The 26,896-nt window shown below is 44.6% G+C and overlaps 1 protein-coding gene across 1 annotated transcript in view; it reads left to right on the forward strand.

The window, feature by feature from the left end:
- Positions 1–26,896, forward strand: part of LOC307123553 (beta-galactosidase-like) — a 37,230-nt gene that overhangs the window by 6,544 nt on the left and 3,790 nt on the right. The window contains exons 2-13 of the mRNA XM_079812112.1: positions 14,153–14,322; positions 14,879–15,029; positions 21,321–21,381; positions 21,486–21,580; positions 22,131–22,311; positions 22,866–22,924; positions 23,069–23,190; positions 23,269–23,309; positions 23,398–23,510; positions 23,617–23,691; positions 25,141–25,230; positions 25,376–25,495. Coding sequence (XP_079668238.1) covers positions 14,153–14,322; positions 14,879–15,029; positions 21,321–21,381; positions 21,486–21,580; positions 22,131–22,311; positions 22,866–22,924; positions 23,069–23,190; positions 23,269–23,309; positions 23,398–23,510; positions 23,617–23,691; positions 25,141–25,230; positions 25,376–25,495 — 1,278 coding nt within the window. The remainder of the gene's footprint in view (positions 1–14,152; positions 14,323–14,878; positions 15,030–21,320; positions 21,382–21,485; positions 21,581–22,130; positions 22,312–22,865; positions 22,925–23,068; positions 23,191–23,268; positions 23,310–23,397; positions 23,511–23,616; positions 23,692–25,140; positions 25,231–25,375; positions 25,496–26,896) is intronic.

Below are 26,896 nucleotides of genomic sequence, written 5' to 3' on the forward strand. Positions count from 1 at the left end.
TGGTTACCCTGGTTTGACTATAATAACCATGTTTTTTTTTTGTGTGTTGGTTTTATTTGGTTCATTTTCGTAAGGGTTGCCTTTGTTTTATGTTAAATATCTTTGGAATATCTGATCATATTGTATATACACAAAAATAGACTAAATCAGAACTTTTTTTTCGCAGCACTGTACACAAGCATTTATGTTCAATAGTTTGACATTAATGTGCAGAAAAGGATGTTTTACAGGAATACTATTTATTGTGTGATTGCTATTTTCAGAAAAATGCACTGGTAACAACAACAACAACAAAAAGAAGACCAAAAATGTAATTCAACAGAAGATCATAGCTGGAGTGAAACAAAGCTGCACTCAAATAATGGTGAGAGCAGTAGGCAACTTTATTTATTTTATCTTTTATAAACCATTATCTTTATAGTTTAGAATGCATAATAACTAATATTGTACTTCAGGAACCAAGACCTGTGGGAATGCTGGAGGAATCAAGTGTACAAAGTCTTCTGTCTCCTAAGCCATGTTAGAAGAGATCGAGGATTTAAAAAATTAAATCAAAGACCTAAAAGAAGATTTACAATTATTAGCGCTGCTGGAAAGGTAATGAAATCTAGTTATACCACAACAATTATTCTCAGTACTTGACATCAGTTCTCAACAGTTTGCTTGTGGACTCTCTTCTTCATGGGTATATTATACCATAGTCTGTTTGTATACTGGATTCTGATTGACTGAAAGGTGTGCATTAAAACAATGAATGCACAGATAGTTACAGTCAGTTTAATCTCCATTCTAAATCAATGTGCTGCCTTTCCTGTAACACACACACACACACACACACACACACAGTCACTCTCACACAGAAACATATTTCTAAGCAACAAAGTCTTAAAGGGTTAGTTCACCCAAAAAATTGAATGATGATTTCCTCAGCTCATCCTAGGTGTGTATGCCATTCTTCTTTCAGACGAATACAATCAGAGTTCTATTAAAAAAAAGTCTTGGCTCTTCCAAGCTTTATAATGGTATTGGCATAAAAGTGCATCTATCCATCATATAACTGCTCCACACGGCTCCGGGGGTTAATAAAGGCCTTCTGAAGCAAAGTGGTTTTTGTAAGAAAAATATCCATATTTAAAACTTTATAGACTAAAATAACTAGCTTCCGGCGGTCAGCGGTACGCAAGTCAACTTACAGCGAAAGAGTAATCCTTGACGCATGCGTATTGACGAACACACGCAAAGGATAGAGCAAAACAAAACACAGGTCATGAATTATGCTGCCTTCACGTGCTCTTGGAATTGTCGTAAATACGAGTTTCCTAGGTAAAAATTGCACATGAACGCCCTCCCATTTCAAAATTTGAATGCGATGAGCTCGTAATCACGACTTCAGAAGTGGGAATTATCACATTTCCGATAGCACGTGAATGCGGCATTAGTCTATAACGAGAACTTTTAAAGGGAAATGGTGGAGGAATTCGATATGAGAGAAGAGGGATTTTAAGTTTGTTACCCAGTACTATCCGTGAGAGGTGTAATAGCTTGTGGTGCTTCTGTAAATCGCGTCAGGGGTCACTCTTTTAGCGTAAGTCCACTTACGTACCGCTGACCGTTGGAAGTTAGTTATCTCTAGTAATATGGAGATTTTTTTAAAAATGTGCAGAATGCTAGATCTAATGGCCCATAGCCAAAAAAAGAAAATTAACTGTTAGTTTTACCCTTCCAGTCAAAGTGTGCTCCACAAACATTAAGGACCACTTTAATTTAACTTTTTTATCTTTAACAGCTGCGTGTCTATTTCACAATTTTAGTGCACTTCACAGAAGCAACCCGCTTCATGTCGGGTGGTTCTTTACCTCCATCTTGTTCATTAAAATGTAATGCCTAGCCATGGATTTGCCCTTACTTATGTGAAAGGTTATAAGTTACACAAAGTAATAAATGAAGGGGGACAATAACTGTGGAACATGTATTCCATATACTTTATTCCAATAATATTACATTTTTATTTAAGGTTAGATTTGTGAATTAAAAGTCAGAAAGTATAAGAAAAGCCAATTTTTGTGTGAGAGGGCGCTGTACAGTATTTAAACATGATTGTGTCTCTCTGCTTTTTATTTTTCCAGAAATGCGTGTCATTATGCAAATTACACAGACTGTCAGTGGAGTGACAGAAAGCTCTCAGATTTCATCAAAAGATCTTCATTCATGTTCCGAAGATGAACGAAAGTCTTACGGGTTTGGAACGACACGAGGGTGAGGAATTGCTGACTGAATTCTATTTTTTGGCTGAACTAACCCTTTAACTTCTTTTACCTGGAGTGTTCAAAGCATATTTGTGATTTGATAATGCTCACCAATATAGCGTAAGAAATTCATTGGAAATATTATGAAAACTTTCCAAAATTCAAGATTAATATTAAACACACTATATGCCTGTGGTGAAGTGTAACTGAAACTTGAGAGTTTATCTAATTATTTTTGTTTCTTTGTTTTTCCAGACTACATCCTAAATAGTGTTTCCACATCTGAGATACAGGCAGTTATAAGAACCACGTGGGATAATGATGAGGATAAGCTCTTAAAAAAGCACCCTCCCTGAATAATATGACAAGATATATGCATGATTGTATGATTTGTAAATAAACACTTTAAATACAATGTCTAACTCTAAGTCTGTTATTTGAAGTTTAAAAATAAAAAAGTAAAAATCACATTTATTGTCGCATTGCTGTCTGAGACATTCACTGTCGTTTTGTACCGTAATTTGTTCTATTGCAGATGTGTGAAAATAAAACTTGTTCTGGATATTCTGGTTGTATTTTAATGGTATTGTACAGCATTTTATTTTATTGCACTTTGGTAGTATTGTAATTGTGCTTTAGTTGTATTATGTATTGCAGTTATATTGCAGTATTATTGTAGTATTACTGCAGTATTACTTCAGCAGTACTGCAGTTATATTGCAGTATTATTGTAGTATTACTTCAGTAGTACTGCAGTTCTGCCAGAAAGACTCGGGAGAATAAATACTGTGACAATTATCCATTTATTAACAACCCAGCAAGCAATAAAGTAATTTGGCATAGGCCCCGTCCGTAGCTCGCAATCTGAGGGTCCGGACTCTGCATATCCTGCCTGAAGACGAAGGCAGAGGCGCAGCCGACCCCCCGTGAGGTATGGAAGGGACCATCCTGGTGGTGGTGGTGGGGTGGATGTAGGGAAGGATTTGACTTGGAGATGGTGGGGAGGATGGCAGTGAATTGGAGCGTCAGCATCTGCGAACTCAGACATGAGTAGTTACCGATCTTTTATACCCAAGTATTAGAATGTGATTGGATAGATAAAAAGTTGAAGTGACGTGACAATTAAGTCTTCCTGGCAGAACTTATGCTAAAGCTTTCATTTCTACCAGAAAGACTCGGGAGAATAAATACTGTGACAATTATCCATTTATTAACAACCCAGCAAGCAATAAAGTAATTTGGCATAGGCCCCGTCCGTAGCTCGCAATCTGAGGGTCCGGACTCTGCATATCCTGCCTGAAGACGAAGGCAGAGGCGCAGCCGACCCCCAAAAATTAGGTGGAAGAATGCTTCCACCCGGACGGAGCCTATCCTATCCCCCAAAAACGGTAAATAAAGTAGACCTACCGGTCTTTTGTCCTGGAGTTCCTACAAAAAAGAAGAACAAGAGTTAACGTGTTAAGCGTGGACATGGAACGCCACCTGCTGATGGCTAAAATAAATGAGTACTACACATGAGCAATTAATATCTGCTGCAGCATAAATGTAAACATTTGGCCAATTATTTTTTTTATTTTTTTTTTTATTTAAAGCACATGTATAAACCACAGAGACAAGGCCGCAGGGCCACACGGTCTGCTAGACCACAGAGACAAGGCCGCAGGGCCACACGGTCTGCTAGACCACAGAGACAAGGCCGCAGGGCCGCGGAGGTCTGCTAGACCACAGAGACAAGGCCGCAGGGCCACACGGTCTGCTAGACCACAGAGACAAGGCCGCAGGGCCACACGGTCTGCTAGACCACAGAGACAAGGCCGCAGGGCCACACGGTCTGCTAGACCACAGAGACAAGGTCGCAGGGCCACACGGTCTGCTAGACCACGGAGACAAGGTCGCAGGGCCGCGCGGTCTGCTAGACCACAGAGACAAGGCCGCAGGGCCACACGTTCTGCTAGACGACAGAGACAAGGCCGCAGGGCCACACGGTCTGCTAGACCACAGAGACAAGGCCGCAGGGCCACACGGTCTGCTAGACCACAGAGACAAGGTCGCAGGGCCACACGGTCTGCTAGACCACGGAGACAAGGCCACAGGGCCACACGGTCTGCTAGACCACGGAGACAAGGTCGCAGGGCCACACGGTCTGCTAGACCACGGAGACAAGGTCGCAGGGCCGCGCGGTCTGCTAGACCACAAAGACAAGGCCGCAGGGCCACACGGTCTGCTAGACCACAGAGACAAGGCCACAGGGCCACACGGTCTGCTAGACCACAGAGACAAGGCCGCAGGGCCACACGGTCTGCTAGACCACAGAGACAAGGCCGCAGGGCCACACGGTCTGCTAGACCACAGAGACAAGGCCGCAGGGCCACACGGTCTGCTAGACCACAGAGACAAGGCCTCAGGGCCACACGGTCTGCTAGACCACAGAGACAAGGCCGCAGGGCCACACGGTCTGCTAGACCACAAAGACAAGGCCGCAGGGCCACACGGTCTGCTAGACCACGGAGACAAGGTCGCAGGGCCGCGCGGTCTGCTAGACCACAGAGACAAGGCCACAGGGTCACACGGTCTGCTAGACATCAAAGACAAGGCCGCAGGGCCACACGGTCTGCTAGACCACAGAGACAAGGCCGCAGGGCCGCGCGGTCTGCTAGACCACAGAGACAAGGCCGCAGGGCCACACGGTCTGCTAGACCGCAGGGCCACACGGTTTGCTAGACCACAGAGACAAGGCCGCAGGGCCACACGGTCTGCTAGACCACAGAGACAAGGCCGCAGGGCCACACGGTCTGCTAGACCACAGAGACAAGGCCGCAGGGCCACACGGTCTGCTAGACCGCAGGGCCACACGGTTTGCTAGACCACAGAGACAAGGCCGCAGGGCCACACGGTCTGCTAGACCACAGAGACAAGGCCGCAGGGCCACACGGTCTGCTAGACCACAGAGACAAGGCCGCAGGGCCACACGGTCTGCTAGACCACAGAGACAAGGCCGCAGGGCCACACGGTCTGCTAGACCACAGAGACAAGGCCGCAGGGCCACACGGTCTGCTAGACCACAGAGACAAGGCCGCAGGGCCACACGGTCTGCTGGACAACATACGTAAGTTTGTTTTTAATACACATTCACATCATCAAGCATAGGGATTTACTTACATTTTAGACCATGTACTATTTTGGGTTAAGATGCGAAACCACTGGCCATCGTAGTTCCTGATGCGAGATTCACAGCTACCATGACGTACGGACATCTATTGATAGGAAACATGGGCCACAGGCCAACTTTTGATAGGACACATGGCCACAGACCATCTTTTGATAGGACACATGGACCACAGCCATCTTTTGATATAGTAGAAAGACCGTGCTATCATAATGTAAAGAGCCGAATTGGCAGGAACACCACCACCAGTAGTTGCATAGGGATTTACCTGAACCCTTACTGGAGAGCTTGCTGAGTTTCAAGGATGCTTTTGAATCGGTCTTATATAAAGACTCAAATGTTAGAAGAACACCATCTTCCCAGTAGCTTGAAATTCCGCGGTCGTAGCTTTAGGAAGTCCGATACGAAGAGAAGGAGGTAAACTGCAGCTTTTAAGGTCAGTATAAAAGAGGGTCTGAAATCAGCCTTAGAGAGAGGTGCTCCATTAGATTAAAATAAATAGGGGGGGAGTGGTTAGGAGTCTTAGGACGAAGATATATAACCATGGAATTGAAGGGACAGAAATTATTCTTCATCTTAGAAATTGTTAATGTGATACCAGAACCTTTAGAGTCATTCTAGGATGCTTAAGTAAAAGAGTAAAGAAATTGAGTGAGAAGTCAAGATCAGAATATGAAAGACAGAGAGTAGGATCAAACTGATTAGTTTCTAAAGAGAATTTCCCTGGACACTTGAAGCCGAAAAGGGCTGATAAAACACTGCTTCTAGCAGAATATAGGTGTAAGTGGAAGAGCGACCTTTACGATTCAAGTGTTAGGAGTTAAATTAAAAGCTTTGAACTTACCTGATGTTTGTTAAGACAAGTAGGTAATCTTAGTTTTACCTTTGGAATTATGGGAGAGTTTACTGAACGTGCCTGATGGTTGAGCATTGCTGAAGAAAACCATCCTGACCATCATGGAATCCCGCATTCAGATGCTTCTTGATAGGGGAGACCTTGGTAGAGGATGCTAACTCCGTGCATTGTGCTATGTTCATAGCAACACTAATCTGAAAGAATGGCCCATGCACAGGGGAGTTGAAGACCATTTCTTTCCATCTGCAGTTAGGAGGATTCTTAACCCCTGGGCGTAGCTCCCGCTCACAGCTTGATAGAACACCATCTAACCGTCAAACCTGCTGAGAGAACCCCCAAAAGAAAATAAACCAGAACAGCATGACAAATACATAACATGCGCATGTGATTGAGAACACCGGACGATGCCCTTGCAAAAGGAAAAGAATGTTTTATATGGTTAAGCTTTACTAGCTAATAAAACCATAACTAGCTATATGGGACCCGACACAGCTACCGAAACTATGAAAGAGATCAATGCGAGATTCATCATTTGAAAACCTAAACCAGGATAATACTGTGTGATTTTGGCCACGTTTGACAGTATGAGACAAGTATCGCAATCCTAATAATTCCTCTGACCCTGGAATAAAATCTGATGTCTTTGATAGTTAGTTTGACATGATCACCGACGCCATGATAAAATTGCCTAAATAATTTTGCTAAGTGAATGGGTTGATGTAAAACTCTGGACAAGTCCTCATGTGTCGGATTAACGTACGCCTGCCATTAATGCACTGAGATCCCACAGGGTGGCATCAGGATCACGGTCTGAAGAGCAACGAAACACAATGACTATAAGCACACCTGTGTGCCAGCTTTAGTGAAGAGAAAAAGCTCACTGCGAGAGAGCTCGTCATTTGCGGTGCAGCCAGGAATCAATACGCATGTGCAGACTGTGTCAGTCAACACTATATTTACTCCCCTGTATATTTGTTAGTCATGATAGAATTAAATACGTTGCTGTTTACAATGCGAGTGTAGCCGATCACAGACCTGTCTTTACTGCAGCTCAAACAGTAGAGCGAGGCACCAGCAACGCCAAGCCGAGGCTCAATTCCCAGGAAAAGCAAGACCCGAAAAACTGCCAAATGTCGACCCTGAATGCAATTCAAGGCCCTGGACAAAAGCGTCCGCCAAATGCATAAATGTCAATGTAAATGTCTGTTGAGCACTTAAATGCAATGCCCAATTGGAGGAGTTAACATAACACAAAACACGCAATCAGATTGATGGTTCAGAGCTTGTTCACTGGCTAATTCTGCCCTTAGTGCATACGTTTGACCAATGAAGAGTAGAACATGCGATAGATTCATGATTCGGTGTAGTCAGATTGACCACAGTAGTTTCCACTGGTATAGGAGTTTATCTGAACTGAAGCATTTGACAGTTTCATGCGTTTATAAAAGGAGTACACTCTGCTCACTGTATTCAAAAAGATTTGAATAATTGAGTTCCCGTGCTGCGATTTAGATGCTGTACGATGCAATCTTTATGTAAACGGGTCGGATTGAGTACGGAATTAAATTAGTGCTGCTATCGAATATCCAGTCAAACCTTGTTTTGTATGCAAACCTTACCCGACATATGGTGCTGAGAGTACAAGCGAGATACACATTTGTTTTATTCATAATTGTAGCCCTGGCGTCCTAGCACGGAAGGACCGAGTGGGACGTAACACTAAATTCTAAGTTCTAGAAATAGAAGAGGTATCCAGATATCAGTAGCTGAATAAAACACAAATAGAGTCAAATTAACTGAAGTAAAGTGAAGACAAAAGCACCAGTGGCGGCTGGTCAATAGAGGGCGTTGGGGCGCCACCCCAATCAAAATTCCAGAAATATACATGTATACAAAATGATATAAAAGTGAATAAAATAAAATAGTTTACTCATACGATGTGCTGGCTGTTAGTAAGAGCCTCAGCATTTAAAAAACTGGCTTTGATGGGTTAACTATTTTATATGCTCTTCAATATGTTTCATGCGTTTCATGGACGCCGGACAAATGGACGTCTATTTGAGTCTAAAAATATACGGGCAGCATGTGACCTGAATCTGGTCTCTAATTGGTTCTTAAAATATCCTCCTCCGGACGCAGGTCGTTGCGTCCCTGGCGAATCAGAATTGGATGCATGTTATTTTATCCAATCTGATTGGTTCTCGTCACCTGTCATTCAACTTTCCGTTCTTGACCACTAAAGCGAAAGTACACCGGCGACACAGTCACTCCGGCTCCGCCAAAACCTTTAGGATGATCAGTTTCGTAGAGATAGCAGCAGTTAAATCAAATTCTTTCACAAGGCGTTCGTTGGAAGATCCCGAACCGGACCAACGCGATTTACAATCCAGCAGCAGGCCAGTGCCAGGACGCAGCTGCACCTGCGCTTGTTATAAGAAACGTAAGTTAGGTGGCTGACTGGATGTGTTGTTAGCGATGCCCTTTATTGCTTTCCCTGTCTTTTATTTCAAAGTGTTGTTACTGAAGTTTTGTGGACAACAACGGGGTAATAGACCTCAAATATCTAACTGAACAATGCAACGTCATGACACTACTGAGATGACTGACTTTAATCAGAGAGTCATTGAGAATTTGCTGGCCAGAAAGAAAGGAGAGCAAAATGTATGTTCTTTCTAACAAAACTTGTTAGTGAAGACACTCGCGTCTGTTGCCGCGGCAGCCCAGCGAACAGCATGGTAGGCTGACATGGACTTAGAACGCCACTGTATGCACACCACTAACTCCAAAATAGGACCAGCGATCGACCGCTACGGAACGTCCGGATCGTCAACTGAATTGGAGCGTCAGCATCTGCGAACTGTGATGTGATTGGATAGATAAAAAGTTGAAGTGACGTGACAATTAAGTCTTCCTGGCAGAACTTATGCTAAAGCTTTCATTTATATTGCAGTATTATTGTAGTATTACTGCAGTATTACTTCAGCAGTACTGCAGTATTACTGCAGTATTACTTCAGCAGTACTGCAGTTATATTGCAGTAAAACGTACTCGGTTACTCACGTAACCTCGGTTCCCTGAGAGAGGGAACGAGTATTGCGTATGGGAAAAACTCCTTTTCTCGAGAATATGAAGCAAAAACTTTATTCCATAAAGTGTCTATGTAAAACGCAGTACCGCTGCACAGCCGATAGACCAGCGTGAGCTGCGCGCTGATTGGCTGTGCAGTGGGAACTGCATGAACCTATGGCGAGGCGGCAGAGAGAGCGAACCAATAGGGGTCGCTAGAATTCCCGCCGAACAAGGTCTCTAGAATTAGCATATCTGAGGCTATAAAAGACCATGTTTTGCCATAGGAAATCAGGTTAAAAATCGACTGAAGCGATACCCTGAGAAGCACAAGCACGGCGCATTACGCAATACTCGTTCCCTCTCTCAGGGAACCGAGGTAACGTGAGTAACCGAGTACGTTCCCTTTCGAGAGGTCTCTTGTATTGCATATGGGAACCCAATTTAAAACGCTGTGCGTGCTTAACTGACCCAATGGCCTGAGGCACGTAAGATGGGTAACAGTGAGTCACAGGAGACCAACAAAGTGGGTCTCTTGAGAGGACATAAAGAGTATATAGGCCGGATAGAATCGGGCCATATGATATAGAATTATGACCGGACATAGTCGGGCCTTATAGATATATAGTGTAACACATGCTATGAAAGTTCCAACATGCTTGTGAGAACTTATCATGTATGAATAACAGGGAGACCAGACACATCGGGTCTAGTTAATAATGATAGGCAATACCTATTAAATGGAGATAATCCCAGCTTGTAAAGTGGGGACTTCCAGTTTATAAAATCTGATAAAAGTGGACGGAGAGGCCCAGCCTGCCGCCGCACAGATATCTTCTAGCGGTATGCCACGTGACCATGCCCATGACGAGGCCATGCCTCTGGTAGAATGGGCTTTAATGCCTATAGGGCAAGTTAGGTCTTTAGACTTATAAGCCATAGAGATGGCGTCCACTATCCAGTGTGACAGTCTCTGCTTCGTGACAGCATAGGCTTTAGTGCGGCCACCGAAGCACACAAAGAGCTGTTCCGTTTGCCTGAAAGGGGCGGAGCGCTCTATATACAGTCTCAGCGCTCTAACTGGGCAGAGCAAATTCGCGTCCTTTTCGTCTTGCGACGCGGGCAGGGCTAAAAGAGAAATGACCTGTGCCCTAAAGGGAGTAGAAAGCACTTTAGGAACATAACCATGTCTAGGTTTGAGGACGACCCTGGAGTCGTTAGGCCCAAACTCAAGACAGGAAGCACTCGCGGAGAGTGCGTGTAAATCGCCCACTCGCTTGACTGAAGCAAGTGCCAGCAGAAAAGCGGTTTTCAGTGAGCGGTGCTTTAGGCTCACAGACTGAAGCGGTTCAAAGGTAGAGCCCTTCATAGCTTCTAACACTGTGGCAAGGTCCCATATAGGGACTGAGGGGGGGTGAGGCGGGTTCAGCCTTCTGGCCCCTTTAAGAAAGCGTACTATAAGTTCGCTTTTCCCCAGTGATTGTCCCGCGACCTGAGCGTGATAAGCTGCTATGGCGGCAACGTACACTTTGAGCGTGGAGGGGGAACGACCCGCGTCCATTAGCTCTTGAAGGAAGGCGAGCACTTCTGCCACCTCGCACGAGCGTGCGTCAAGGTTTCGTGCTGTACACCAGTTAGAGAATACCGACCATTTCAGTGCATAGAGCCGCCTGGTTGTGGGTGCTCTAGCTTCAAAAATAGTATTTAGAACTCTTTCAGAAAGGTTCATGGGTATTGGTTGATGGGCCAAACGTGGAGAGCCCACAGTTCGGGGTGGGGATGCCAAATTTTCCTCTTCGCCTGCGTGAGGAGGTCTTTCCTCAGCGGAATCGGCCATGGGGCTGTGTCTGACATGAGAGTCAGTTCGGAGACCCATATTTGATTCTTCCACAACGAGGCTATTAAGAGCACTGTGGAATTGGTTTCCCTGATCTTTTTGATGGCCTGCGGCAACATCGCGATCGGAGGAAAAGCATACAGAGGGAGACTGGGCCAGACATGGGCCTGCGCATCTCTAGGTTTGGAGAAAAATATTGGGCAGTGAGCATTGTCTTCTGAGGCGAAAAGGTCTACTTTCGCTTCGCCGAAGGTGCTCCATATCAACTGAATCGTTTGCGGGTGAAGAGACCACTCCCCGGGGGGGAATACCGCCTCTGGATAACATATATGGACCCTGATTCAGGATACCTGGCACGTGAGCCGCCCTCAGGGAGCTCAGGAAGTGCTCTGCCCATAAAAGGAGGTGATTTGCCATGGAATGTAGGGAGCGTGATTTCAGCCTGCCCTGGCGATTTATATAGGATACCACTGACATGTTGTCCGTTCGGACCAAGACATGATGACCCTTTATGTATGGAAGGAAAGCTTTCAGCGATAGGATGACCGCTTTCATCTCTAGACAGTTTATGTGTAGCCTTTTCTCTGTAATTGCCCAATGGCCAGAGACTGGCTTGCCCTCGTGTAGGGCGCCCCAACCTAGGTTGGACGCGTCTGTCGAGACCACTTTCCGCTTCGTAACTGTACCCATCATAACACCAGTTTGATACCAGGTGGTCGCCTTCCAAGGAGCCAGAGCTTTGACCGCGCCCTCATCTGTATTGAGTCTATGACTGTACCCAGAAAAGATATATTCTGGGTGGGAGACATTGAACTATTGGCGATATTGATCCTGAGGCCCAAACATTCTAGATGGTTGAGGAGCCAGGACTTGTGTATCATCAACTGTGCCCCTGATTGGGCTATGACGAGCCAATCGTCGAGGTAGTTGAGTATCCGAATGCCTTTCAGCCTCAGCGGGGCTATGGCTGCGTCCATGCACTTCGTAAAAGTGCGGGGTGCCAGGGATAAACCGAATGGCAGGACTGTGTATTGATAAGCCTGACCCTCGAAGGCGAATCCCAAGTATGGCCTGTGACGGGGCACTATCTGAATGTGAAAGTATGCATCTTTCAGGTCGACCGTGAAAAACCAATCCCCCGGGCGAATGTGCGCGAGGATTTGTTTCACTGTCAGCATCTTGAACGAGCGCGTCATAAGCGCTTTGTTCAGATGTCTGAGGTCTAGGATGGGCCGGAGGCCGCCATCCTTTTTTGGAACGAGAAAGTAACGACTGTAAAAGCCAGACTCGCTTTGTGTCGGGTGCACGGTTTCCACCGCTCCCTTCTCTAACAGTTTCGATACCTCGGCGCGGAGCACGTGACTCACGCTGCCTTTCACTGAGGTCTCGACCTCGGCGCGAAAGTGCGGGGGTCTGCGAGCGAACTGTAGTGAGTAACCTCGTTTTATTATGTTCAACACCCAATCTGATATACCGGGGATGGCCTGCCAGGCCTGGGCCCGTGAAGCCAGGAGTTGAATTTGAATCGGGGGCGGGCAGCTTAGTGATAGGGACCCAGTAACCCGTTTGTTTTGTGCTTGCAACACTGTGGGGATAGTGTTTATGTTTGGCGGCATGCACTGTGTAGTGGGCACGCGCATTACATTTTTGGCACAGGACAGCGTGTGAGCTGTGTGGGGGGTGGGAGGATAGCCTGCGCGTTAGACTTGGTTGCGCGTAGGGCTAAATCAGTGGCGCTGCGCAGGTCCCTCAAGATATCAGAATCAGGAACAGACTCGTCCAGAGAGCGGAGAAGTTTGGCCTGATACACTTGAAGGACAGCCATGGTGTGGAGCGCTGAAGCAGCTTGGCCAGCGGAGGCGTATGCTCGACTGGCGAAAGCTGAGGTGGAGCGACATGGTTTGGAGGGGTGTTGAGCCCTGGTCTGCCATCCTCTGGAGGAGGGCGGACAGAGGTGCGCAGCGACCACTTTGAGGGGATGAAAACCCTCGTATCCTTTTTCCTTAGCGGCGTCAACAGAGGAGAAAACGCGGACTTAGCACGCGACGAGTAGCGGGCTTTCCAAGCCTTCGTCATCTCGTCGTGAACCTCCGGGAAGAAGGGGGCGGGCTTTTGAGGAGAGGAAAGGCGACGACTTTGAAGATACCACTCGTCCAGCCTACTCCGTGGTGCTTCAGTTGGGTGGGACCACTCGAGCCCGAGGTCCTCCACGGCCTTAGTGAGCACCCGGACCATCTCCGAGTCAAAGCTGCCGTTAGTGGCAGTCTGCGTCGAAGTGGGCTCCGAGACAGAGTCTGACCACTCGCTGCCAGATGCAGCCAGTGAAAGGCTGTCCTCCCCCTCTTCTTCATCACCTACTGGTCAACGAAGGTATCGTTGAAGGAGATTAAATCTGATTTCCTATGGCAAAAAACGGTCTTTTATAGCCTCAGATATGCTAATTCTAGAGACCTTGTTCGGCGGGAATTCTAGCGACCCCTATTGGTTCGCTCTCTCTGCCGCCTCGCCATAGGTTCATGCAGTTCCCACTGCACAGCCAATCAGCGCGCAGCTCGCGCTGGTCTATCGGCTGTGCAGCGGCACTGCGTTTTACATAGACACTTTATAGAATAAAGGCTTTGCTTCATATTCTCGAGAAAAGGAGTTTTTCCCATACGCAATACGAGAGACCTCTCGAAAGGGAACTGCAATATTGCAGTTTTTTCGTGTCCAAAAAACTGCATTTTTCTACATGAACTAAAACTGCAGTATTACTTCAAAAAAACTGCAGTATTTTTTTGTAAGGGGAGGAAGTCAATCAATAATATTTGGCCACAAGACAAAATATGAACTAGAAAATATGAACATCCTAGACATACAGTGCAAAATATATTTGTGTTCCATAGAAGTAGGAAAACCAAGCCAGTTTGGAATGAATGCATGAATCATTAAAAAATTATTTCCTTGTTTAGAAGCGCTTCATATCCTTTTTCTTTTTGTAGTATGCTTCAACACCCAGTTTTTCTGTGGATTACAATCGAAACTGCTTCCTTAAAGATGGAGAGCCATTTCGCTACATCTCGGGCAGCATCCACTACAGCCGGATCCCCAGAGTCTATTGGAAGGACAGGCTACTCAAGATGTACATGGCTGGTTTGAACGCCATCCAGACGTAAGAGGAACTGACGATGATTAAGTATTAGTCGTTTTGCCACTGTGGCTAGTGGTTTGTGTGTAACTCGCTGTCGAAAAGTCATGGAAATGAATACAATCTCACAGAAAATTCAATAGTAAATATTCTTTTTGAGCTACAGTGAGGAAAATAAGTATTTGAACACCCTGCTATTTTGCAAGTTCTCCCACTTAGAAATCATGGAGGGGTCTGAAATTGTCATCGTAGGTGCATGTCCACTGTGAGAGACATAATCTAAAAAAAAAAATCCAGAAATCACAATGTATGATTTTTTTAACTATTTATTTGTATGATACAGCTGCAATTTCAGACCCCTCCATGATTTCTAAGTGGGAGAATTTTCAAAATAGCAGGGTATTCAAATACTTATTTTCCTCACTGTATGTTCAGATTGCTCATTTCAAGTACAATCTGTATGAAATGATTTTATAATATGTATGTACTAATCAATGGAATTGCTTCAGCCATTTTTATTCTAATTCTGTATTCCACTCGTCCCAACTCAGATTTCCCTAATGTCCGAGTTCATTCACAGGTATGTGCCATGGAACTTCCACGAGCCGGTGCCTGGTCAGTATAACTTCAGCGGAGATAGGGATCTAGAGCACTTCCTGAAGCTGTGCCAAGGCATCGGCCTGCTGGTCATCATGAGACCAGGCCCCTACATCTGTGCAGAGTGGGATATGGTGAGAAAAGACAGAGATCTAAATACATTTTTCACTTTATTTTATTTTATTTAAATCAGGGATTTTCAAACTAGAGAGAGTGCTGGGGGTCTGTGGATATACAATACAAAAATGAATACATTAATTGATGCTTTTGATTTAAAGGTCACTATGTAACTTTTACGTCCGCTAGAGGTCGCCTATTCAAAACAAAGGTGTATCTTGATGACGCCAAGTTTGAGCGCAGAAACTTGGGACATGTGGTCTTCACTTCACAGCCGGTGGAAAAGAACTCGGGCAGAAATCATGTTCATGGATGCGATTATTTACGTTACTGTAGTTGAAGCAGAGCAGGACAGAGTGTTGTGGAGCTGAGCAAGGCCGCTGGAGCGATTGTTAATAAGATGATTTTATTATGACACAGTCGCCGACGCCATTTCCGCTTTTCCGGTCATGAGTTATGAGGTAACGCAGCTCTGTTTATCATATTAGATACATCTGAGTGTGTTGAAAGTGATGTTATGACGTTACTCTGTGCGTTCTCTCGGCGGCTGCTATGACACTTGTTCACACTGCAGTGAGAGTAAAGCGTTTCTGCTAAATAACACCGGAAACTAAGGGTAACGCGGATATGACGCCATTGACAGGCGACTCCCTCACACGTCCCGGTTCCTTGGTTAAAAGAGCAATTTTCTCACAATTTAAAAATAGTAGAGATATTGTAAGTACTCAACTGAACAAAATATATAACACTGGCCTAGTGGTTTTTGGATATTTTACTGCAAAAATTTTACATAGTGCACCTTTAAAATAAATGTAAAAATTTGATATTAATAAATAAATAATAACCAATAAAAATTTTAAAATAAATATTAATATTTGTTTTAATATTTTTACAGCACAATATTATAGTGAGTCGAAAAAAATATAATGTAATGGAACAGAAACCAGATATTTATAAAAAAAAAATGTATAGTATAAAATTTGTGTTTAAAATACATGAAAATATATAGCTCTTTTTTGGGATGGGTCTACATTTAGGTGTGGTATCTAAAATTTGAAACCCCCTGATCTAATTTGTATGATTTTTTATGTGTGTCCTATCCACCTGTTTCCGGGTACAACTTCCATTGAGGCGGCGGAAGTAGTATACCAATGGTATTTTGTGTGCTAGTTAGTGAAGAGGCTAAGTGTTTTTAGGATCATTGGCAAGGTTTCAAAATTATAATTATTACTATTTATTTTATCAGATGATGCCACAAGGGTTAAGTAAAGGTTACTGTGAAGAAACATTTGCAACATGAATGACACACACTAAACATTTCAGTTTAGTCCATTTATTAGTTAAGTCATAATATCACAGTACAATAAACAAAGCAATTTCCGTGCCCTTAATTGTCCTTACTGACCTTCCACAAAAGCTGCTGCATGACTACAACAGCGTCCTGGCCCTAATACATGAACAACCCACTGTCTGTACTTCACCTTTCACTGATGCACCCATGCCTTGTGATGGGATACGTGTAGGCTCAGGCTCGGCTCAGTGTCCGCTTTTAGATCGTTTCCGACTGATACTGTTACGCCTCTGAGCTTTTCAAATTGCTCATCGCCTTACCATCACACGCTACTGCATCTAGAAAACAGCTAAAAATGCTACTGTTCGTGATACGAGGCCACTTCTTCATGTCATCCTCCCAGCCAACCGTGGAGGGTAAAGGTACTGTTGTTTCACCCTTTTGAAAGTTTGTTGAGGTTGTGTTCCCACATTGTTGGCAAATCTGGATAGCTTGACTGTCAACTGTTGAATGTCAGTAAGCTATGTTTCCATCCACCTATTTTTATGTGAAGTTATTAAACGTAATTTCGGGAGGAGTACGCCCATCTAATCTTCCAATTAATACCAAGGTATAAAACCAGCAGCTTACCTCTTCCCATTTTTAGTTCCTGCAGCATGACTGACTTCGCTGCTCATTTTCACCTGTTGATCGCCCAGGTCGCGGTCTCTCCGCTCCACCACAGCCCAGCACAAAACACCTCGCTCAAGAAGACCTCTCTCCTCCTCCATCTAGATCATCACGGGGCTCGGTTGATCCTCGTAGTGATGCATCGAGGCCTTCATCATCAATATCATTGTCATCCTCTTCAGCAGCAAGCCCTTCCGTACCTTCTGTTGAGAAATGGTCCGTCAACGCGCTCATGCAAGCGTTATCCAACGCGGGTATCCATTTCTCCCAGAGGAATTCAAAAGCGCAACTTCACGATCTGCTCGTGCGCTCTCAACAAACTCTCACGCCGCATTCAGCGTCCTCCCAGCACCACGCAAACATCAACGCAAGCAACTGCACGATCCATACGGACCGCCTCAGTTTCAGCCGGCAGCCGCAACCGCCGCCGCCGTCCTAGTTTTTCTCGTCCGCCGCTCATTCTGGCCGGCAGTCTATCGCGGCCGCAAACATTAGTTCCGCGGTCGCCCGCGATAGTTTCGCGGTCTCTTCGACTGTGACTGTTACCTTTCCTCGTGCCACAGGTGAGTCTATCACAGCTTCTCCTGCCCACGCTTCTAACATTTATGTTCCTCCTGTCTTTCATCCCCAGTTAAATCCATCTAGCCATGGAATAAATACAAATTTGAGGCTACCTGTGCAAATGTCACTATTTCCCCCCTACCCCCTCTCTTCCATTCCTCTCTCCTCCGCTATCGGAGCAGACCCAAGCGTGAGGCTGCCTCCGCAAACGGTCTTCCCTTCCCCCCTCCCTTTAATTTCTCCTCTGCTATCGGCACAGACCCAAGCGTGAGGCTGCCTCCGCAAACGGTCTTGCCCCCCCTTCCCCCCTCTCATTAATTTCTCCTCTGCTATCGGCACAGACCCAAGCGTGAGGCTGCCTCCGCAAACGGTCTTGCCCCCCCTTCCCCCCTCTCATTAATTTCTCCTCTGCTATAGGCACAGACCCAAGCGTGAGGCTGCCTCCGCAAACGGTCTTGCCCCCCCTTCCCCCCTCTCATTAATTTCTCCTCTGCTATCGGCACAGACCCAAGCGTGAGGCTGTCTCCGCAAACGGTCGCAAACGATGCAGCTGCAGCAGTGTTTTGCTAAACTTGATACTGCCGCTGCAGTTCTACACCAATTTGATACCGCTGCTGCAGTGTTGTGCTTCTTGATGCTGCAGGGCTCCGCCAATTTGATACTGCCGCTGCAGGGTTCCACTTTACTTGATATCGCCGCTGCCGTACTTCACTTGATGCTGCCGTACTTCACTTGATGCTGCCATACTTCGCTTGATGCTGCCGTACTTCACTTGATGTTGCCGTGCTCCGTTTGATGCTGCCGTACTTCACTCAATGCTGCCGTGCTCCGCCTGATGCTGCCGTGCTCCGCTTGATGCTGCCGTGCTCCGCCTGATGCTGCCGTGCTCCACTTGATACTGCCGCTGCAGTGCCCCGCCAATTTGAGACTGCCGCTGCAGTGTTTGGCTTTACTTGATACTGCCGCTGCAGTGCCCCGCCAATTTGAGACTGCCGCTGCAGTGTTTGGCTTTACTTGATACTGCTGCTGCAGTGTCCGCCAATTTGAGACTGCCGCTGCAGTGTTTGGCTTTACTTGATACTGCTGTTGCAGTGCCCGCCAATTTGAGACTGCCGCTGCAGTGTTTGGCTTTACTTGATACTGCTGTTGCAGTGCCCCCCAATTTGAGACTGCCGCTGCAGTGTTTGGCTTTACTTGATACTGCTGTTGCAGTGCCCCCCAATTTGAGACTGCCGCTGCAGTGTTTGGCTTTACTTGATACTGCTGTTGCAGTGCCCCCCAATTTGAGACTGCCGCTGCAGTGTTGGCTTTACTTGATACTGCCGCTGCAGTGCCCCGCCAATTTGAGACTGCCGCTGCAGTGTTTGGCTTTACTTGATACTGCCGCTGCAGTGCCCGCCAATTGAGACTGCCGCTGCAGTTCCCTGCCAATTTTGAGACTGCCGCTGCAGTGTTTGGCTTTACTTGATACTGCCGCTGCAGTGACCGCCAATTGATACCGCCGCTGCAGTGCTCCGCCAATTGATACCGCCGCTGCAGTGCTCCGCCAATTGATACCGCCGCTGCAGTCCTTTGCTTGATGCTGCAATGCTTCGCTTGATGCTGCAGGGTTTCGCTTGATGCTGCAGTGCTCCGCCAATTTGATACTGCCACTGCAGTGCTCCGCCAAATTTGATCCTGCCGCTGCAATGCTCTGCTATTTTGATGCCTCCGCTGCAGTACTCCGCCTGATACTGCCGCTGCAGTGCTCTGCCATTTTGATGCCTCCGCTGCAGTGCTCCACCAATTTGATGCTGCCGCTGCAGTGCTCTGCCAATTTGATGCTGCCGCGCTCTGCCAATTTGATGCCTCCGCTGCAGTGCTCCGCCAATTTGATGCTGCTGCTGACGCACTGCTACACCTGATGCTGCCGCTGCAGTGCTCTGCCAATTTGATGCTGCCGCGCTCTGCCAATTTGATGCCTCTGCTGCAGTGCTCCGCCAATTTGATGCTGCTGCTGACGCACTGCTACGCCTGATGCTGCCGCTGCAGTGCTCTGCCAATTTGATGCTGCCGCTGCAGTGCTTCGCCTGATACTGCCGCTGCAGTGCTCTGCCATTTTGATGCCTCCGCTGCAGTGCTCCGCCAATTTGATGCTGCCGCTGCAGTGCTCTGCCAATTTGATGCTGCCGCGCTCTGCCAATTTGATGCCTCCGCTGCAGTGCTCCGCCAATTTGATGCTGCTGCTGATGCACTGCTACACCTGATGCTGCCGCTGCAGTGCTCTGCCAATTTGATGCTGCCGCGCTCTGCCAATTTGATGCCTCTGCTGCAGTGCTCCGCCAATTTGATGCTGCTGCTGACGCACTGCTACGCCTGATGCTGCCGCTGCAGTGCTCTGCCAATTTGATGCTGCCGCTGCAGTGCTTCGCCTGATACTGCCGCTGCAGTGCTCTGTATTTTGATGCCTCCGCTGCAGTGCTCCGCCAATTTGATGCTGCTGCCGCATTGCTACGCCTGATTTTGCCACTGCAGTGCTCCGGCAATTTGATGCTGCTGCTGCTGCTGCAGTGCTCTGCCATTTTGATGCTGCACTGCTCCGTCTGATTCTGCCGCTGCATTGCTCTGCCAGTTGATACTGCCGCTGCAGTTCTCCACCAATTTGATGCTGCTGCTGCAGTGCTCCGCCAATTTGATGCTGCTCCCGTACTGCTCCGTCTGATTCTGCCGCTGCAGTGCTCTGCCAGTTGATACTACTACTGCAGTTCTCCACCAATTTGATACTGCTGCTGCAGTGCCCCACTCAATCCATGCTTCCACCGCAGCACCTCACCTGTTTTAAAACCGCCACAGCAGTGACCTGCCAACCTCAATACTGCTGCTGCAGTCCAGTCTCCCATTCCTTCTGTTCTCCATTTTTGGGGGGTCTTATAGACTATTTAAATAATTATGCAAATTCCTTAAGTAATCAGTTTAAATCCCAGAATTCTCGCTTGCTGTCTGATTCTGCATTTATGTTTTTGGCGGGCAATCGGAGCTCGGGTAGAATATCCTCTCCGAGCCCCTCTATAGCAGACAGCAAGCCAAGTCTGTTTACCACTTTCACTAAGATTATATGGGCACACGAACTCGTGAAGTGAAGTTATTAAACGTAATTTCGGGAGGAGTACGCCCATCTAATCTTCCAATTAATACCAAGGTATAAAACCAGCAGCTTTCCTCTTCCCATTTTTAGTTCCTGCAGCATCCCTCCTCCCCTGCTCCTCCTTTTGTACAATTTCGCCTGTTATAGGGGGGCAATCGGAGCTCGGGTAGAATATCCTCTCCGAGCCCCTCTATAGCAGACAGCAAGCCAAATCTGTTTACCACTTTCACTAAGATTATATGGGCCCACGAACAGGAGTGAAGCGCATTTTGGGATATCGCATCAAAAAATGCTGAATGGAAACGGCAAGATGCGCATGAATTCTATAAATGCGCATTAAAAAAGCATGAGCTCGTTTGAGTCGGATAAATGTTCTATCCGATACGAAAACGTGCACATAAACTACGATGGAAATGCATAAAGTCCCGCTTGTTTACTTCGAACCGGAAGACGCTCCCACTTTTGACGCAAGGCTTCATGGGGTGTTGGAAACTTGTGGATAAAATCAGTAATTACTAAATATAGTATTTTATTTTATTTTATTTAATACATTTGTTTTAATGTATTATACTGTACAGTTGTGTATAGTGAAAATAATTTTAAAAGAATCAGAATATGTGATGGTATGTAAATGTTCAAAAGGCTCAATGTTTCTTGTTTTAGGGGGGTTTGCCTGCCTGGCTGTTGAAAAAGAAAGACATTGTGCTGCGATCATCTGATCCAGGTAATAACATGAGTTATGGATTTACCTTAGACTGGAAAAGATTCAGTTGAATGAGTGAAATGTGTATCTTGTAAGCTCCAGTGGAGTTCTTTATGTTGCTCTAGATTACCTTGCAGCAGTGGATAAGTGGATGGGGCAGTTGTTGCCCATCATAAAAAGTAACCTGTACCAGAACGGCGGACCAATCATTACTGTGCAAGTAAGACAGTTATATAACAATCACGCAGGTAAAAATCTGCAGAAAAAAAAAAAAAAAAAAATGTATGTATGTATATATATATATATATATATATATATATATATATATATATATATATATATATATATATATATATATATATATATATATATATATATATATATATATATATATATATATATATATATTTCAGCCTGCCTTAATGCTAAACTCATGGCACTGAACACTGAAATTTCCGTTTGAACGAGTATTTTCCCTCAATCATATTTCAGTTCTTTTCCAACTTATGTTACCAGTTCATAAAATGTCTGCTTATGATCTGATTGGTGTAACTGATGAAAAGTGGGACAATTATTTAGGATTTTAAACATAAAAATCCTGTATACCATACATATATGACCCTATGTATAAAATGTTATAAATTATTTATGTTTGTTTGTATATTTTCACCCTTTTAAGGACAAACAAGTATGTAAATATGTGTTATATGTATAAACATTTAATTTTGAATTACATCTTACATTTATGAATTTATTGCTTTCATACGCAGGTAGAGAATGAATACGGCAGTTACTTTGCCTGTGATTTTAATTACATGGGGCATCTCAGACAGCTGTTCCGGTGTCATCTGGGAGATGAGGCGGTCCTCTTCACCACTGATGGAGCAGGCGTGGATTATCTCAAGTGCGGATCCTTCCAGGGCATCTATGCCACTGTTGACTTCGGCCCAGGTCTGCACAGCCTATATATCACCTTTATGTGATGCCGCATATGCATATATGTGTTATATACAGGGCTTGACATTAACACCTGCCATTTCAGCAGAGTGTATTTCAGCAGTGGTGTGTAACGTAGTCACTCCTACTATGAGGGTTAATTTTATAGGCCTATATATACATAGCAACAGTAACTAAAGGGGGCGGGTCTTTGCGAACAGTCAATTCGGGCAAAAGGAGCCCCAACTAAGTATTGAGTGCTGTACATGCTCATACTTTTCATGTTCATACTTTTCAGTTGGAATAACATAGTTTCAGTTTTTCTTTTTGTATTGGTCTTAAGTAATATTCTAATTTTCTGAGATACTGAATTTGGGATTTTCCTTATTTGTCAGTTATAATCATCAAAATTAAAGGAAATAAACATTTGAAATATATCAGTCTGTGTGTAATGAATGAATATAATATACAAGTTTAAATTTTTGAATGGAATTAGTGAAATAAATCAACCTTTTGATGATATTCTAATTATATGACCAGCACCTGTATGTTTATGTATTTTTGTGCAGATTCAAATGTAACTGCTGCGTTTGAAGCACAGAGACATGCAGAACCATGTGGACCCTTGGTACGTATCAGTAATCTTTCCTATCGGCAGTTATGAATATAAAGACACTGGATGGCAAAGTTACACTGAACTACATTATGTGTCACAATTCTAACATGTAGAAATGTGTTCTGGAGAATGGAACTGAAGCCAGTTTTTTTGCAGGTGAACTCTGAGTTCTACGCAGGCTGGTTGGACCACTGGGGCAAGAATCACTCTGTCGTGGACACAGCCGCTATCGTCAAGACCCTCAATGAAATACTGGAAATAGGAGCCAATGTCAACATGTGAGTTGAAAGAAATGCAATGATTTATTTTATTTCAGAATTGTATAATTTATTACTATTTTTGTTATTGCTTTCAAGATATATGTTCATCGGTGGAACTAACTTTGGTTTTTGGAATGGTAGGTCTTGGACATTTTTACATCAACCAGCTAAGAATGTTACATTGCGTCTCGTTTCATGTTTTTCTCTGATTTCATCACATTATAGGCGCCAACACTCCTTATGCTCCTCAGCCAACCAGCTACGACTATGACGCCCCACTTACAGAAGCTGGAGACCTCACAGAGAAGTATTTCGCCATAAGAGAAGTCATCAAAATGGTAAAATTTTGCTATTTCTTTAAATAATTAGGATTTTCAAAGGAGAAATGCAATGGCCAGTAATCATGCAAATCGATCTGAATGGGGTTTTATTTTTTGGATACAGTATAAAGATATACCAGACGGACGTCTGCCTCCATCAACACCTAAATTTGCATATGGACAAGTGCAAATGAAGAAGGTAAATAATTTTTAGCCTACTGTTGTAATTTGATTTATATTTCAAATTTATAATTTATTTAAAGAGGACTTATTATGCCCTTTAACAAAGTCTTGATTTTGTTTTTGGGCTCTATTAGAATAGGTTTTCATGCTTGAATGTTAAAAAAAAACTCATTATTTTGCCCATATTCTCAATTGTTGCAGCTCATCTCAGTCTGTCAGTAACACTCTGTTTAGTTCCTGTCTCTATGAAGCCCCTCCTTCTGAAAAGCACAATGTGCTCTTATTGGTCGGCTGGACCAGTGTGTTGTGATTGGTCAACAACTTGGAGCGTGTTTGGGAAATGTCCCGCCCCTTACCATAACTGCAAGTTTAACACACTACTAACTCAACCCAACCAGGTCTCGCCCCTTTTTTGTTTAAATGAGGAATATTTTGACGTGTCCTTTTCCGGCGGTGTTTCAGAGAGAGAATATAGAGAATAACTCCTGACTTTGTGCTTTGTAACTTCACAGACCTTTTTTTCATGCTCAAACAGCAACATTACACTCTAAAGAACGTTGGAGATGTGAAAAGCATAATAGGTCCTCTTAAAGGGTTACTTCAGCGATTTAGCATTAAGCTTTGTATCAGTAGAAACCCGGTAGTATATTCTAATTATCGTACCCCCCCCCCCCCCCCCCCCCCCTCATGTCCCCCTGAGATGAGAGAATTATGCATTTTATTTCTGGAAAAAAATCCTCCGATGACGATATTTGCGCATCGGAGGATTTTTTGGCCAGAGGCTAGAGAGTACAGCCAGTAGAAGGAGCTGTTCCGCATGTTTTCAACCCGCTCATAGGGGAGGGATCTCACTCACAGAATGAACTTTTCAATGAATTCCTATGAAAGTTAAGCTTCCATAGGCATGATCTGATAACGTGCCAGACTGGACACGCGCCATGAATGACTGCAGCGCTTACCTCAGCTCCGCTCAGCTCTTCTCTCGTGATGAATGAAATCTGACTCCTTCTGCGTTTGTGTCGTGACTTTCGTTCGGCTCGCTAACTCACACTTTATTGAAAAGACACGTTCAGTTTTTTATTGTAGTGTCTGTTCTGTAACTGAACAAAATGATTGTATTACTATGAAAATCAAAATAACGGTGGGGGCGGTGTCATGGTGGGCAAGTGATAACCAGTAGCCGTGGCTTTGGAGTGGCTTCGTAGGGCAGCGAAGCAAGTGCATTCTGGGAGTTGTTGTCTTTCATCTACATGAGACAAAAATACATTTTCTGTCTTTTCTTGGTCTAGAAGGCATCAAATTCAAAAATAATTTCACATTTCTACTACATAAATGACCCAGTATAAATTCACATTCATCTTCCCAGCGCTGAAGTACCCCTTTAATGTATTGTGCCTATTATAGCACTTCAGTTTTTAAGTGAATTATGACCAATGAAGTATGGATGATCTCTTTGTCCTTGCAGCTCAAGACCGTGTCGGAGTCTTTGGATGTGTTATCTTTCTCTGGCCCTGTAAAAACTCTTTACCCACCAACATTTACCGAAATGAATCAAGTATGCCCGCATCTCTTCTTGGTTATTCAGTGAATGTTTAGTTCTGTTCAGTAATGTTAGTTATTTAAATGTTCCCTCTGCTTTGTCTCAGTCAGTGTTCATGCAAATGCTTTTTATGAACTGCTTTGTCTTATTATCTCGTCAGGCATTTGGCTTCATGCTATATCAAACTGTGTTACCTGTGAACTGTTTGAAGCCCACCCCGCTGTCGTCCCCTCCAAAAGAAGATGGAGTCCATGATCGGGCGTATATATCCATTGATGGCGTAAGCAGCACTGTTTTACTCTGTTATATGTCTGAGTTACTCATAATCATATTAGCTGTGATGGTGAAAAGGCTCTTAAGATAAGATAAAGTTTGTGCACAAATTTATATCTAATTGGAAGTGTTTGCATAACACAACACCAAGTTTGGGGTCAGTAAGCCTTTTTTAAAGAAAGTAATACTTTTATTAAGCAAGGTCACATTAAATTGATCAAAAGTGACAGTAAATACATGTATAATGTTACAAAAGATTTCTATTTCAAATAAATTCCGTTCTTTTGAATTCATCAAAGAATCCTGAAACAAATGCATTATTGTTTCCGCAAGAATATGAAACAACACAACTGTGTTCAGCATTGATAATGATCATAAATGTTTATTGAGCATCAAATCATCATATTACAGTGATTTCTGAAGGATCATGTGATGCTGAAGACAAAAATTCAGCTTTGATCACAGGAATGAATTACATTTTACAATATATTCACATAGAAAACACTTGGGGTTACTTGACTGTAACCCTGTTCCCTGATAAAGCGGAACGAGATGCTGCATAAGCTTATGCAAATGAGAAAAGTCTTTTATATAACCAGCTGTGAAAATGGTGTGAAAACACGTCAATGAAATTGACCCGGAGGTATTTATAGCCTCGGCTGGTGACGTCATGGGCGCACCTGCTACACAAGGCTATAAATAGATGAGCTTCAGCTGGAGCCAACAGATCTCTTTGTTTGAAGACCCGTCCTGAAGCATCATCAGCACGGCCTAGCAATGCAGCATCTCGTTCCGCTTTATCAGGGAACAGGGTTACAGTCAAGTAACCCCAAGTGTTCCCTTTCAAAAGCTACACTCAATGCTGCATAAGCTTATGCAAATGGCAACGAGAAAACCCACGCCGCCGTGCTTGATGGTGCCTGGACCCCTTACGGTTGTGTAGGTGTGCACAAGAACGCAAGAAGCCTCAGGCATTAGCCTGTGATGTCGACTCAAGGACATGAGAGCCCGGAGTGGCATGAGCATCCAAGCTATAACATTTTATGAATGTGTGCGGAGAGGACCGACCTGCTGCATCAAAAACACTTTGTGAAGGAGCACCGCTTGCTAATGCAGTAGAAGAGGGGTGTTGTGAACTTCAGTTGTTTCTTGAAGAAGAGACCAGGAGACGTCGGATCAAGACAGAAGTGATTCTTTTAATGAGAACTCTCTGTGCTGCAGGTCGTCCGAAAACAGTCTGATTTAACAGTACAAAATAAGGCAATTTATCTACATTTCAGGGGGAGTGGTTATACAGCTGAGGAGGAGACATTCAAACAAAGGAATGCATATGTTGTGTAGGTAAAGGGCACACCCTACTTTGAAATCCCTACCAGTCCCATTGAATCAGCATAACTATTTGCATGCT

The sequence above is a fragment of the Gobio gobio genome (genome assembly GCF_949357685.1).
Source record: "Gobio gobio genome assembly, chromosome: 3".
NCBI classification, from domain to species: Eukaryota; Metazoa; Chordata; class Actinopteri; order Cypriniformes; family Gobionidae; genus Gobio; species Gobio gobio.